This window comes from Amphiprion ocellaris, chromosome 15 (genome assembly GCF_022539595.1).
Source record: "Amphiprion ocellaris isolate individual 3 ecotype Okinawa chromosome 15, ASM2253959v1, whole genome shotgun sequence".
NCBI lineage: Eukaryota > Metazoa > Chordata > Actinopteri > Pomacentridae > Amphiprion > Amphiprion ocellaris.
The window spans coordinates 17,369,556-17,386,030 of NC_072780.1; the positions used below are offsets into that span (position 1 = coordinate 17,369,556).

The 16,475-nt window shown below is 39.7% G+C and overlaps 1 protein-coding gene across 1 annotated transcript; it reads right to left on the reverse strand.

The window, feature by feature from the left end:
• Nucleotides 1–982: 982 nt before the first annotated feature.
• On the reverse strand, nucleotides 983–16,195 carry kpna6 (karyopherin alpha 6 (importin alpha 7)). The gene is made up of 14 exons (XM_023263835.3): nucleotides 16,067–16,195; nucleotides 13,514–13,647; nucleotides 13,300–13,392; nucleotides 13,008–13,107; nucleotides 12,796–12,890; nucleotides 12,224–12,355; nucleotides 12,002–12,090; nucleotides 11,802–11,901; nucleotides 10,678–10,841; nucleotides 10,503–10,581; nucleotides 9,573–9,698; nucleotides 8,312–8,439; nucleotides 7,476–7,660; nucleotides 983–6,005 (listed from the first exon to the last, which is right to left on the reverse strand). Exons 1-14 carry the CDS (start codon nucleotides 16,068–16,070, stop codon nucleotides 5,818–5,820), a joined length of 1,617 nt encoding a protein of 538 aa, XP_023119603.1. The 5' UTR covers nucleotides 16,071–16,195; the 3' UTR covers nucleotides 983–5,817.
• Between the last annotated feature and the right edge of the window lie 280 nt (nucleotides 16,196–16,475).

A 16,475-nucleotide genomic window follows, 5' to 3' on the forward strand; every position in this document is an offset into this window, starting at 1 on the left:
CATTACTCAAAAATGGACTAACAGATTTAGATGAAATTTTCAGGGAAGGTCAGAAATGACACAGGGACCAAGTGATTAGATTTTGGCAGTGATGCGGCTTATAGTCTGGAACCACGGATTTGTAAAAGATTTCTGTATCATTGCGAGACAACGGCACGGCATCACTGTAACTATGACAAGTGAACACTACATCAGCTGCCTGCTGACGATCACATGATTGAGGACTTATCAGGACTTATCCATCGGAAATGACACAAGGAACAACTGATTAAATTGTGGGGGTGTTTCTGAGTCCCATCAATTCCCACCTCCAGCAGCATATTTAGGTCACACAATTTGGTATCCATACATAACGTACACATGCATAACACTTGCTTGTGCTCAGCGCGAGGTCACTTTGTTTGTGGGTACTTCTATATTAAATGGCCACATTCTATAGTGCTGTAATTTCTGTAATAAATTTTTTTCAAGATTTCATCCGTTGGAAATGATACGACTGAGCAGCCTTGGTGGAGTACTGCGCTCTCTGAGTGCTTTTCTTGTTAGTAAATGTTTGGCACTTTTGTGTCATTGCCAGCCAGAAGGAATGTATTGGTCAATAATGTACTTTAAATTATGATATGACATCAATATGAATAACTTTACAGTAAAATGTCAAATTTTAGGTAAAGTGGAAATTGTTGTCCCATGAGTTAAGAGAAAAACTGAACAAAGAAAAACACTCAAAATAATCTAAGTACATATTTTTTTGTTACTATGTTGCTATTTGAGCTTCAAATCTGGAAACACATTCCCTTAAATGCTACTGACTCAATAACTTGGGTCAATAATTTGGAAAATGTTTCACATTAGTTGTAATTTTTTCAAATGTACATGCAAATCCAAAAATATTTCTGCTACTCTGAGTGAAGACGTTTACACCTTTAGGTAATAGTAAGTAACTGAAACACAGCATGACTCCAAGACAAAGGAAACACGGTCATTAAAGGGTTGCAACATAACTTTATTTGTTTTGAACAGTACTTCCACTGAACAATTTTAAATTCAATATATTTTCTTTACATTTGTTTTAATATTGTTGCTGTTTCCTGTATGCATTTTTTTCATGTTCATGTTTGTGTGGCATGTTCAGTTGAAGTGTATTAGTTTCTCGTCACTCATTCATACCGTCGGTAAAGTCAAGTCAAGTCACAGTTTAAGATGGGTAATTTTGAGCAAATGAAAAATCATAAACAAGAATAGAGAAAATAAATACATGTAAAAGAAATGAGAGGACCAGAGCAGAGAACACATCAGGACTGGTCAGTGATGGCATATGAAAAGTACTTTTTTTTTTTTTTTTTTTTTTTTTTAAACAAACATGTAGCATTGTAAACATTTGTAGCGTAGACATTACTTGACTAAGCCAGGCGTGGCTGTAGATTTTGATAAAGACACGAACAGCTTCTAGGACGGAAGACAAGTCAGATTTGAGATATTTCGTGATGTCTGTTCAATCCCCTACAGGTAACAAGGTTCCTGATCATGCAGCCTGACTAGGACAAACTTTTACTCTAAACACAATTATCCAAAAATATAGCCCAGAATATCCTGATCAGGAAAAAGATCAAGAAAAAGCAGAAAAGGCTTGTATCCTCGCTTCCTATTTTATAGTTTTCCTGTGACAACTTCTAATGAGGCTTTTTCTCCACTTCTCAGAAGTGATTAGAATTGCATCTGAATCCCTGTCAATGTATCAGAACATACATATAGTTTAAATTATAACACTTTTTAATGTAAATCACTGCATTATTTCTGAATCCCAGATTTTATCTTAGAAAAATGTCAAGTAGTTGCCTCTGTTCACTCCACCCGGTGGAAGGAGTGTCACCTGCGAGGGCTGTTCATGTGGGTGGATTTTTGCCTCCGGGGGTGCCTGATTTTGAACAATATTTATTGCAGTCTTCTGGATTATTTCGCTGATTTTCTGAAACAGTACATACATTTGAGAGAAAAGAAATCTTAGAAGAGAGGGATTGATCTATTGCAGCTTCTAATGAAAAGAAGCGAGATTAAATGGCCTGAAGCAATCTCTCAGTCATTCTGACTGGGTCAACACAAGCCAATAACAACTGAAAACAAAACGAGTAAATCATTTCAATCAGACTACAGGAAGAAAAAAACTTTGGTAAACTAACTTTGACAATAAGGTTAGTACCTGCAATTGTCTGCTATGATAGTCGGTTAAAGTTTCCACAATTTGCATCGTGTGCCTCATCTAAGTACGACAATGTCCGTCAGCGCAGACTTCCTTTTCGCACAAAGAGGGACTGGCTGCAGGCTGTAACCTCAGGAAAATTCAAAAATGTTACGCCCTACTGTATTCGGCATGAAATCAGCTCTTTGATTCCTAACATTTGCAGCTTAGCTATATGCACAGTGAAAACCATCAGAAGACTGTAACAGTGGGGACCATTACAGCAATGGACTGTAGCTGCAAAGTAGCTGGAAAAAAATCAGTTGTATGCAGGTAATAGAGTCCTTTCCCTCCCCAATTAGACTTCCTTAATTAAATTCCATATTTAGGTGCCCACAGTAAAGAAAGCCACTTTTCCAAAGAAACAATGGCAAATAATGTAACTTTAAAGATAAGGAAAATAGAGCAGCAATGTTTTGCACAAAAATGTGTGCACATTCAAGTAAATAAAAGATAAAAAGAAAAAATCTTTAAGTCAAAGACAGATACATAAGAACCTCCAGTCTTTGTTGGTCGGATTGGCACTTTTGTGAACAGGAGTGCATTTTCAGTTTTCAGAAATATAAATATTTTTTTCCTGGTTGATGCACTGATTTATTTTTTTTTGTTTGTTTTTTTAAACTTTGCAATTCTGGCATTATTTGTAGGCCAAGCACAGAAGTGGCCGTGAAATCAAAGACTTCAGTTATAAATGCTGCTCTACACATCGGTCATGTATAGGTAAGTTCTTGATGCTCAATTATTCATGATTTGACCTCTTATGTCTACCGGGAGCACGCGTGTTCTGTGGATAACATCTCAAACGCATGAAAAAAAGACAGTCTCTAAAAATCACGTATTCATCTGTGAATTAATGCTTGAACCACTGCAAGTAATACCAACATCTCAGACCAGGACATTATGTACTGACACAGGAAGTCGGCGGCTTGTGTAATATTAGTATATGGAAATAAATAGACACTGCTGCATCCAATACATGCTCTCAAGAAAGACGAAGGATTTTTTTTAGTCAAAAAAACAACACACAATGTTCAGCAGACTGATCCAGTCATATTTTGCCAGGAGAAACTTCATTAATTTAGGTTTAAGTTAGGGCTACATCAGTAATCCACAGAACAGGGGCTCCCAGACTCTGATTGGGACATAGTCATAGAGTCAATCAACCTCTCCCTCACACAGTGCCTTGTCAGTCAAACATCACACGACCACAGTTCTGCTCCATCCACAAAGCCTGAACGCTGACCCGGGACCAGCTCCGATCCCAGGTCAAGGTTCACACGCCGAATTAAACCATCATAAGTCATGTGGCTAGGAACAACAAAAAAGTTTCCAAAAGATGCTTCCAACTTCAAGAAACATCTCTTCTCATTGTCTCAGTTAAAACAGAAAACTGTCTCAATTATAAACGGAACCAAGGGCGACATTTTCAGAAATAAAGAAAACGTAATAAGTGCTCAGAAACAAATACAACAGCCAAAATGGCTATTTTCGCAATTTGGAAAGAAGTAACTTTCAAACTAAAATGAAAAGAATAACTATTTTGACACCAAAGATTATGGAAACTATTTTACTTGCTGCTAGCCACTCATCTGTGTGAGGTGTGTGTACAGTGTCTGCTGGTGTTGTATGCAAGTGTGCATGAAGTGTGCGCAAATATATATATCTATATATAATGCAAATACACAAAATTCAAATATAGATTTATACTTGAATTTTTGTTGCAGTTAGGCTTGTCACTTATCTGAGATATATCCCTAGCCAAACTCTGGTTGTTATTAGACCCACAAGGGGACAAAGAAGCTGCACAGACTTTTCTTGCCAGTCAGAGAGTAGGCTATTTACATCAATACCTATACATATCACAATGGACCCATGCAATATCATTATCAGCCGTCATTCCAATACTTCAAAATATAGTGATACAGAATGCCATGGGTTATATATATCAACTCTACCACTATACAGAACACCATCACTACACTATCACTGTTAATGCCACTAAACCAATTCGTTGCGGCCCAGTTCCTGCTTTCGATCCCAAATGGTGTTTATGAGCGATGCCGAGCAAGCGTACAGAAATGTCTTGCAGTGTTTCCTTCACACTGTTCTCCGTCTGCGCCTACTGTGTTTGGCCAGGGATACTCAGTGACAGTAGGCAGGGTAATAAAACACCATGCAAAAACCCTACCACATACAGCTAGGGAGGGGAAAAGGGGCACAGGGAGTAGCTACCCAGCAGCAACCCGTTTAAACTAGGGTTCAGTGAAATCACAAAATTATAAACGCCGCGTCTTATGCAATTTCCATGACTCCGAGAGGTATTTCACCCTACTTTAAACATCTGCCATCCTTTGAATGTATTTAAATATAAAAATAAGTTTGGTTTGCTGCTGCTGCTGCCGCCGGCTCCTCTCCCCCCTAAATCCCCAACTATGCCTTGTTTAATAGTTAGATCACTTCATAATTCAAATGTATTGTTATTAAGAACACAGCACACGACGAACATTGGATCTCTAACTATTCCACCCTCGATTTTTTTTAAACCTTTAAACATATCCTCTAAAAGCCCAGTCCCATTCACCAATACCCCATTCAGAGCCCTTCCTATGTTCAGATGATTCTATTTTCTAAAGTTTCACACTTCTTCCCACCCATTCCCTCCCCCAACAAATTTGCCCCCCTTAGAAAGTGTTGATAGAGAGAGAGAGAGAGGGAGAGAGAGAAAAAAAAATCACACTTCTTAGCTTGGGCATCAGACTCAGGGCAACTCTGGGTGGACATTTATGCATCTAAACCCGCTATATTCTGTTTCCCCACCAGCAGATATGCGGAGGCCAGCCCTAAGCGCACTGATCAGGGTTCCTCTTGGTAGCAAGCCAAGCGCATCCCATTAAAGAAAAGGAAACAAAAAAAAAAAAAAAAAAAAAAAAATCACAAGCACTTAAAAAGGAGCAGATAAATAAGGGATAGGGGGGAAAAATATCAAACTAAAAAGGATCACAAGTATTTTTTTGAATTGCACTAAGTCAGAGTGACATCAAGAGCTGGGCATATTTCACCTCGTGCACCCCAGCCTGTAGAATCTGCATGGGAATGCATGGGGAATCCTAAAAAGAGGAATGTCCCATTGGAAAAGAAATTAAAGTGTATATAAAGACATTTACCAACAAACCACCATTACTGCCAATGAGAGAATCTAAGAGCTATCAAATGGCAGGAAGATGCCTGTGTGTGCGTTTTAAGCCAGGGCAGACTCACACTTTGGGCTATGAGGTGGTCATCTTCTAAACGTAATGGAGTTTGTGTGCCGCGCTCCCCTTGGCCGGGAAACACAAGAGTCTGCCCCGCAAGAAGTCAGTCCACTGGTTGGATGAATGAAGAAAGACGGGCATTTTTAGGCTGGACAGCGGACAGTTTTAGCTTTCCTCCAAAAGAGTGGGGGTATGTGTTTTTGGGACAATTGTGGTGGCGGAACAGGGAAGTGGGCATGGTAGTATGACTCAGGCATCTAGGGGCCCTCCAAGGGATGGGAAGGTATAGAGGGGGGTAAGTGGTGTATTTTAGAGGAGGGAGCTGCTGACTTATAGCTGGAAGCCCTCCATGGGGGCCTCCTGCTGGGGGAAGAGGAACTGCTGGTTGGCCTGGTCCACCTGAGGAGCGAGACTGCTGTCCTCGTCCTCTACCCCGAAGTAGTGCTCGATGAGGTCGAAGGCCTTCTGGTAGATCTCCTGGTTGTCGTGGCTCTGGAGGAACTCTATCTTGTCGAGACCTGGAAAAACAAGTAGAAGAAGAGTTTCGATCAGCAAAAGGTAGACTGATGTATAGTTGATTAAATTAGAAAACTTTTAAAACATTAGCTTATATAATTGTCATTTACCCATGAATAAAAACAAAAAGGGGTCTAAAAATCATTTAGTTTGGTATTAGTGCTCCGCTATCATGCGGGATACTTAAGAGTTAATAAACTTATTCAAATAATGAACAGCTCTACTTTTTTGGTGGTACTTCTTAACCCTCTGAAGCCCAAGTACTTTCTGAGAGTTTTTTTTACTTTGCCAAGAAATGTGGCAGAGATGTGACGATCGGCGTAGGTTTGTCTGTCTGTTAGCAACATTACTCAAAAACAAACTAACATTTGAATGACATTTGACAATCACATGACTGCGATCCTACTACAAATCGATCGTTGTGGACTAATCTGTCGGAAATGATACAAGGAGCAATTGATTCCATTGTGGGGGTGTTTCCGAGTCCTATCAATTCCCAAACCCCGCTACATATTTGGGTCACACGATTCGGTATCCATACATAACGTACACATGCATAACACACGCCTGTGCTCAGCACAAAGTCATTTTGTTTGTGGATACATCTATATTAAATGGCCACGTTGTATGTTGCCACAATTTCTGATCATCAAGAACTAATAACCAATTTCTGTATTTCTAAAAAAAAAAGATGCATTTCTGACAATAACATATGGGGAAATGAAAGGTCTTGCACTCTGAATGCTTTTCTTGTTTTCTAACCCTGTCACATTTTGACTCACCATGGGCTCATTTTTCACTGCGATATAATATTCTGCACCTCTAAGGAAGCAGCAGGTCATACTAAAGACAACTCAAAAATGTCTTTGGTGCTGCTTGACAGTTATGTCATAAATCACTCAATAAAAGAAGAAAGTGCAAGTTGATTTTTTTTTTTGGATTACAAAAACTAAGAAGGAGAGGAGAAAGCTGTCCAACATGAGCGGCCAATGGGAGGCTTATAGCCGCATCCTACATCCAGTGAGTCACACTGCAGTATTAGTAGCACCTGTGGGTGCCACCAATACTGGGGAAAAAAAACATGTTTTTAACAGAAAAGCTTGTTACAGATGAATAGTTTTAAGACAGAAAGTTGATAACCCAACAATTATTTCCTCTCTTACAATTTCTGGGTAACTTTGGTAATGTTTTCAAAGATAATATGCCTTTCAAATCTGCTAGCAGGTTTGGGGGTTCAGAGGGTTAACAAAATGACCACCACTTGCTTGTCATTAGTTGGTTAATCTCGAATCTTCTAAGCGTCACCCTTGTTTTCATTACATTTATTATGGATTTCAACCACTGACTTTTGTTGTCATATGATGGCACTTCAATTTCCAGTAATTTTGTATGATATAGAGTATACCAAATCCGTATCATGTGGTTTTTTTTTTTCAGTTATCATGTGTTAGTGTGGACTTTCTGTACGTTACCATAAGCTTCTTCAATGAGGCTGCAGTAAGGATTAACTCCAGTGCCGTTGTTCTCCTGCTTGGCCTCCTGCTCACCCAGCCTCAAGATGTTTTCAAGCCCATTGAGAGCGACCTGAACGATCTTAGAATCCATCACGGTCAGCAAGTCACACAGTGGCTTAATGCAGCCCAAGTTCACCAGATATCTATATGCAAACAGAAGCACAAACAGGACAGATGTTTGATGATTGTCTCAGTGTAACATGCTTTCAGATGTTTCAGAACAAGGTAACAACTCGACTTAAAATACAGTCTTCTTCACACTGATCTACTATACGCAGTTTTACTCAGGTGTAAAGATGTATTGAAATTATTTCAGATGGTTTATCTAATTAATTAATCATCTAAGTTTTCAGCACATATGGCATCTCCCCATGCATGTCATTGCATAAGACAAATTTTCACTTTTCTAATTACCCAGCTTCCCAATGGAGATCTTCACTTTCAGCAAGTGTTGTGTGAGAATGTGCTGTATTTTCTCACAACAGACACAGTAGTACTGTGTAGTAGCACTTAAACTTATATTAATCCACCATTGTGGGTAAAGGACTTGTGCTAATTTGTGCACAAATGGTGTAAAATTACAGTCAGGAAAATTTGCAGGTGGTTAGAGACTAGGTAGTTTAGAAACTCTTCAAGCAATTCTATCTACTATACCTTTACATGACTCTAAACTGGTAGTGATGTGATTAGTTTACTGAAATAAGAGATAATAAACCACCGGAAATGTAATCCATATCAATCATGCTACTTACTGAGTATATGACATAAAATGGGTCATTTACTTGAAAACTAACCTGATCTGTTCTGGTGTTCCTCCAGATGTGGCGTTTGTGATGGCCCAGGCAGCCTCTTTCCTGGTTCTGAATTCAGCTTTCTGTAGAATGTCGATCAGTACTGGGAAGATGTTGGCATCTATTACCGTCTGGAGAGAAAGAAAAGAGATAGAGGCAAGTCTCACAAAATAGCTTCAGCATGGTCACAGCATCCTTGATTTAGTAAACTGTAGACTTGGTGGTCAGGGCTGTAGAGGTAAAAAATTTAAACAACGGGTAAACCTCATGTTATCTCAAGCTAATGTGCTGCAGACACTCGTGTGCTGTGATGTATGAATAGAGGGATGTATCAATTTCTGCGAGTGGACTTCAGAAATCGATTTCAAATCAAGCATGCAGTCATTATTATAAATAAATGCTGAGAATATGACAGAATAATAGAAGATGACTAATAGAATCACATAAAAAAAATCACATTAATGAATTCTGTCACAAAGAGTGAAAGAATTCATTAAATATGTGGATATGGTTGACGTGTTCAACCCTGTATTAAAAGGCCTGTCTATCATGGGCTGTTGCTGTTGTAGACATCAGCAGTGATCATACAAAGATGAAAATAATGTGCGCTGTTGACATTAACACATTAAATGTAATCTGCAGCTAGGTGTGTAACATACAATGATTAACACTGTTCTTGGCAAAAATCTAATTACTATAATGCTATTCATTTTGACATTCATGTCAATATTACCAAACAATATAGTACCAATGAGCTTCGGCAGCCATGGCTGGAGAGGACTACATGAGGAAAATGTCACAGTACAAAACCACAAGTATAAGTAACACATCTATTAATTACAGTAACTGCAGTGTGCAACCTCAAATCAGTACTACATTCTATGCTTTTTTCTAGATCAAAACCTACCACAAAGACAGAAGGCCTAAAAATATGACAAATATTTCAGTATTATGATATGATGAATCATTGTGGATGACATAGATATTAATAAAATCTCTATCCATCTGTTTTACAAGCAGCAAAAAAACAAAAAAGCACCTGTAGTCACAGTAATAACACTTGACTGCACAAGGAAATAAGGTTTAACTAGAAGGCAGCAAACACTGTATACATTTATTTATTGTTTTTTCAAGTATCAACGTGGACTTTGGCATGTCCTGGACTCGATGATTATGGTTTGACCAGCAAAGATACTGATTTCCATGGGAACGTGGGTTTACGGCAGGCTGTCTCCAATTTATTACTAAATGTTGTGTGCGTCACCTGTATTTGTGCTCTGTTTCCTGCCGTAATGTTTGAGATGGTCCAGCATGCCTCTTTGCGGATGGACTCTTTAGCGCTGCTGAGAAGGTGCAGCAGACAGGGCAGGGCTGAGCAGTTCAACACCACCTATACACAGCAAAGCAGAGGATAAAAAAACATACAAAAGCCATTTATAAATAGGCTCACCATTAAGTATACTGGAAGAAACAATGATTTTTTTTTTCTGACCAATAACTTGGAAGAGTCAGAGCCAAATGTTGCGTAGAGCTATACTATTGCATTGGGTGAAATATTCTTATATTGTGCTCATCCTGGTTTACAACAACCAAACTTGTAAAATGAGCCATCATGGTTTCCTCAAATTAAAGATACTCTTAGACTACATCCACACATCCAACAGTTTTCATTACAAAACTGCGTTTTAAAAAAAACCTTTGTCCAGATGACAGTTTCAGCAACATCTCTGAGAATAATCTATGCATATAAACATGCCCAAAAAACATATCATGATCATACAGTTGCGATTCAGTCCAATTTGCTTTCTATAGTAAAAAAAAAAATAAAAAGGGCAGTCAACGCCTATAGAAACAAATATACGGGCAGTCAGGCCCAATCAAAATATAAACCAGGATGAATGCATCACCATTTCCAAAAGTCCTAGTTTTAGATGTCCTTAAATGACGGAGTAGCATGGACACTAGGCCTAAACGTAGCAAAAGATATGCATCCATAGCATGGATGTAGCCTTGACTGTAAATGCAGCTGCAGGGTTTCCTTACAATGAACTACACTTGTCCTCTAGAAAGAAGTCAATTAATACAACTTAAAGCTCTTTTGTGTGTGTTTTTTTTTTTTTTTTTTTTTTTTAATTATCGGCCTTATTGTGTTCAACAGGCAATGACAGAACCAAGAACCAAACTTCACTCTCACCTGTGTTTGGATGTCATCTCCAGTGACAATGTTTCCGACAGCTCTCAAGGCAGGGGAGGCCACCTTATAGTCAGTGTGCCTGCAGAAAAGCAGGTTTAATAGAGGGGACATGTTAAAAATTTTATAGATCAAATTTACTGCGACAGAAACAACACAGAGTAAATTCTGAACTTACATGAGTAGTTCTACAAGGCGCCGGCAGACACCAGAGTCAATAACAGCCTGGATCTTGTCGTTGGGGCCATCTGAGAGGTAGGACAGAGCCCAGCAGGCATCTGCCAGCAAGTCTGGGTCACTGCTAAATAAAAGCCTGGACAGCACTGGCAGACAGGGTGACACCTGGACCGGATAAACAGAACGGGTATTTACATTCAGAAACAACATTAATTCAAAACTACCAATGAATTAAGTCAAAACTTTTCAGGATAGCGGTTCAGGGGAAAGGCAGCTTGGCTTGGTGCCACCTGGTTTCTTTAAAGGGGTGTTGAAATAGAAACACAGAGCAAGACGTTTTTCAACACGGGATCTATTGTTTGAGAACATTACTCCAGTCAACTGAAAAGAGTCAGCACAAATTTCATGCATTTCTGTACATTGAAAAATGGCTTTCTGATTAAACACTACCAGGAAAATGTAGCTAAGCCTATACATAATGTTTAAGAAACTACTTGAGATTAAACTGTAGGGATATTGAAATACATAGATCTGTACATCTGTACATTTTCAAAAAAAATCACATCTTGCAGCTGTAACCTGGGACAAGTATCTATTTCTCATCTGACAGGCAGCCTACCTGGCTGTGCTACACAGCTTTGGACCAGGATTTCATGTTGGTGAAAGTGTGGCTTTAATGAGTGTAATAGAACTTATATTTGGCTCTATAGAATTTATTTTATTTAAAAATATCAGGAGTGGCTGGAGGACCTGTCTATAGATTAATGTTACTGTATGCAGGTAAGTGATCAAGTTGCAAAAAGCAACATTGTTGACTTATAAGCCTCTGCCCAAACTACAAGACTTAGAGTCGACAATAACAATATCTTACATACATATACAAGTTCTGTGTTTTACCACTGACAATTACCAAATGTTAACTGGAGACCCAGGTTCTGCATTGCTGCAAAAAATACCAAGAGAATACCTGACAAACACAGCCTTTCTCCTGCACTTGACTGTGTGTCCGTGCAGTACTACCTATTGCACATGCTTTGACAGCAAAACTTTTCTATCACAAAATATTTACATCTTGTTCTTCAATTATGGGTGTCTTTATGCTGACATGATGAGGCAAGGTGGTACCTTTTCAAAAGCAGGTGGTGGGTTTTTTCCTCTACAGAGATTAGACAGAGCCCACACTGCATTCCTTGTCATGGTCAATCTAGTGGATTTGGTCAGAAGCCTGAAATCCCCAAATAAAACAAAACAGAGGAAAGAGAGATCGTATGAGAAAAATGTTACAACCTGAAAAACTGAAGGCTTTATTAAGATATGAAACTTACATTAATAGTGGTGGAAGGATGTTGCAGTTCAGCACATAGTCCCTGCACACTGCACTATCCCCTGCAATATTACCCAAGGCCCACACAGCCTGAAGACAAAGTAACACACAAAAACATTGGTATTTCATCTAGGAGTATGGAAAAATGCAGTACAAATAGATAAGCACAACAACCAAGATGAACACAACATGTCACACCAGTCAAAATGTGAAACTGCATTACTTGTTCTTGGACATCCTCAAAGTCCGAGTTAAGCAGCTCTATGAAGATGGGCACCGCTCCAGCCTCAATCACTGTCTTTGTCTGCAGGGACGTTCCTGATGCTATGTTGGTCAGTGCCCAAGCAGCTTCAAACTGCAGCAGCACAAAATGTGACAGAAACGAGAGGTATTTCAAGACATTTTCACTATGGAGCATTTCTAACTTATGTTCAATAAATGAAAACAAATTTTGGATTCCTTACAGTAATACTGGGTCATCTGAACAAGTGAAAATTTGTACTTCAATTCGTTTTGCACTGGTATGCCATTCAGGCATTGGGCATAAGAGGTCAGAGTAACTGCTGTGTGCAGAATGATGGCCAATCAGAACCCTTTCAATGCACTGCTTTGACTTGCTTGTAATCAGATAGAGCCTGCATCAACAAAATCTCACAGTGTGCTATGTATGGACTGAATGGAATGCATCTGATGTTGTCTGAAAAAGTTAGTGTTACTGCACTTGTAGAACCTTCTGTAGAAGTCTCTCACACAGAAGATGTTGTAATGGTGCAGGTGGTGTCTTTATTAACTGACCTGTAGTGTGCAGTTGACGCTCTTCTTCAGAAACTCCACAAACCTCTCCACTACTCCAGGTGTGTTTATAACTTCGTCAATTGGTGGGTTAGGCTCTGAAATGAAAAGGCAACAGACTACATGAAGACATTTCTGTCAAGTATGTGAGGTGCTCAGTGATCATTACTACTGTTATATAGAGTCATTCTGAGTGCACAATACCCAGCATGTACCTTTGGAAAGTAGTTTTCGGAACTTTTGTGTTGTGGCGAGCTGAAGCTCTGGGTCCTCTGAGAAAAGCATCTCAACCATGTCTCTGGTAATAACTCCTTCCTGCAGGAATACATGTACAAGCACTCTTATCACTTGATGCACTCAGCGCAGACTCCACTACTCGCAAGCCAGAGGCTGAAACCATTAACTATGAAAACAAAAATGTAATGTAAAATAAACTTATAGCGTGTTCTGTGTCATCCTCTTGTTGTCTATTGTTGAGCGAGAATCATTTGAAATTGAGGCACTCACCGTTACTGGAGAGCTGAGGTAAGAGTCAACCAGTGGACTCTCAAACATGGCTTCCTCTTCATTGAGAATATCCACATTCCTCCTCTTGAAAAGCTGCGATAACAAAATTGTGAAAGGTCGCAGAGTTTCAGAGAAGCTAGACTACTTCTGTTGCACATAACCTCAAACAGGGAGACAAAGGATCTGATAAGTGGGGTGGACAGTTGTGGTGTACCTGCTGTTCTCGTTTCTGTTTCCTGAGTTGGATGCCCTCCTCCTCTCTCCGGCGCCTCATCTCTTCGGGATTCAGTGCTTTGTTCTTGTAGCGGTTCATCCTGTAGTTATCCTTGGCCGGACTGGCTGACGGCTCTGACGGGCCACAGGTATATGTACATATTATAATTAAAGACATAAGCAGGAAACAAATGCATACATTTGCCTCATATGAGGTAAACTCCAGCAGGGAAGTTTAAGCGAACGTGTGACAGACTAAGTTTGCATTTTTTCTCCCAGACATCTCTAACAACAGGTCATGATGATGAAACAGTATACAAGCAGGTCTATATATAAAAAGACCTTGTACAAACAAGCTCATGAAAAGTGGACAACACTGCCTAAAAATACACACACATACACAAACACACAGCTAAGCTATTCATCAACCAGTCAGCTGGCAGCCAGAACAAACATATTTATCCAGTAGAGTTAATTCGCAGAGTTAGCATAAACTGGTGCCCACACAGGACTACCCATTCTCAGCATTTGTGCAGTCATGCCACAAGAACAGGGCACCAGGCAGATCCCTGAGTCACCCAGGGGCTACAGGGGTGCGAAAAAAGAGGTGGGGGACAGCATTGAAACCTGCCACCACTGCAGAATGGTGCCAACCTCGTGTGCCAAAAGCTCTCCATCGTAACAGCAGGGGGTTACAAGGTTAAATATCAGAACAAGTGTCAGAAATTGAGGTCATGTTATGGTTTGAGGGCATCAGCACAACCAGCCTTATGCATGTGTGTAATGTGTGCAGATGGTGAAACCACAGGGATGGACGGCACACAAGCACAGGTTGCAGCTGGACGCTCTCATTTCTGTACCATGTTAGCTAGATTAGCTGCTGTGTGTGAACTGCACTGCCTGTTGGCTGTTTGGGCTGGACGACACAGAAATAGCTCTGCTGAAAGTACATGTCTACACTGGCATTTCAGAGGAGACCCTGCTGACAGCAAGGAGTCTCTGGAGCAAAGCAGAATGGTGGAGCTGTTCAAAAGTTTGTTCACTTAATTAGGGAACTAAAAAAAAAATCTTACAGCTTGTGTCACCATAGCATGATTAGAATTCCTGTTTCTATTTCCTGTGGTTTGAGTTGGCTGCCACTGATAAATCTGAAACTATCTGCATGGCTATAAAGTGAAAGTTCTTGTGGGATTTTGGTGAACCAATCTGATCCTTTCATTTAGTCTGATTAAGTGAATCACAACGGCCTAATTTGGTGACAAGTCAAGTACCAGGAGCACTCCAAGTCTAGGACTCTTTTCAGTATGAAAAACTAAGGCATCCTGATAATTTTAATGATCACACATTTAGGATCCAGCTAAATTTCAGTGTACATCATTTCCATGACAGGTTCAAAGAACTGAGATACTTTCTGACAGATTGTAAACCGAGGAGTGTCCCTTCCTATTTCTCAAATATGTCGTTGGGAATGTAACTTACCAGCAATGATACTATCAAGGTTTAACAGAAAAACAAGCATATCCTGTCCGGGAATGGTCTGGAAAACATGGGGACCTCTGGTGTCACATGTATATTCTGGCGTATGAGCTAGGAGTCACATATGCAAACACCCTCACTGATGTTAAGCAATAAATACACAGTTCTGCATCTTTCACGTAAAATTCTAAAGTCGGCTGATTTTAACTTTACTGTCGAAAAAGAGTAATGTGGGGAGTTATAGCACTTGTAACATCCTTATTGTGTAATTCTACCGGGTTTGAATAATGGAGATAACGAACAGAGCTAACGCAGCTAAGCTAACAAACGCGTTAGCCGCTGCGCGAACACAAATCTGTGACTATAAATCTTAAATTATGTTGTGTTAAGATATTGACTTGGAACCTTCTGAGTTGCTGAGGTCTTTTGTTAAGTTTTTTAGGCATACCCACCAAACAAACAGCTACAATACGTTTACAATAACCATTACATAGTACTAGCGGTGCACTGCACTTCAACAACTTGCTAACCTTCCCATTGTTAAGACCTCAGTGTAAAGAAACACGCCAGTCAAAGTGACTGGCGACTACAATGTTGTAGTTGTCGATAATTAGAAAGCTGATGATATTATGATTATCATCAGATTATATTACGATTGATACTAACTTGAGACATGAGCTATGCGTGTCTCCCCTCCTTAAACGGCATAGCGCGGTGCTAACGTGGTTAGCTGTTAGCCAAGTTTTCTCAAGTTGGCTACCAAACGGCTCTGGTTGTTTTATTTGATGGGATTTATAGCCAAACGGCATGTATTACATTTTAACAGAAACAAACATTGTCCCGAGACCAGGTAATGTGGCGAAAGTTTTAAAACAGCAAGTGAACCAATGTGAAATAGCAACTCATCTTGCCCTTCTACGCAGCTAACGTGCTAACTAGCCACCTAGCTAATGAGTTAGCTAACTAGCTAAACAACAGTGACAGGGTGAGGATTTCATAATCATTACTACCGACGACACAGACGAATGTTAAACCCACCGAAGCCATATCTGGACTCCCGGTTTGTCAAATAGCTTACCCATGGTGTCCTGTGTAGTTTGACTGTATCAAGTGGTGACGATGTAAATTAATTTTAAATCCTTTCCCACTTCTAGCTGTCGAGAATTTGCTCCTGTAAGCAATATGTCTGCCGGACACGGAAACGTCGAAATATAACGGCGAGTTTGTGCCACCAGAGGCCGCCGTAGCTCCACGAAACACATTTACCCTCCATGAGTAAAGGATATAATGCAGGCTATATGTATTACAACAATGTGCTTTAATAAGGACTTGACTTGTTTTATTCTCAACTGGATGAACTGGTCAAAATGGTTAATGTGAACCATTTTTTCATATTACAGATTATTAACAAAAGCCTTTATCCTGCACTTGATTGTGTATGTGTGCAGCATTATCCATTATACATGCAACAAAATTTGTTCATTGCA

Coding starts and splice junctions, on each gene's coding strand:
- kpna6 (XM_023263835.3), bottom strand. Junction 13,393..13,513: donor AACAGAAACGAGAACAGCAG/GTACACCACAAC, acceptor TTGTTATCGCAG/CTTTTCAAGAGGAGGAATGT. Junction 10,842..11,801: donor CACCACCTGCTTTTGAAAAG/GTACCACCTTGC, acceptor TATCCGGTCCAG/GTGTCACCCTGTCTGCCAGT.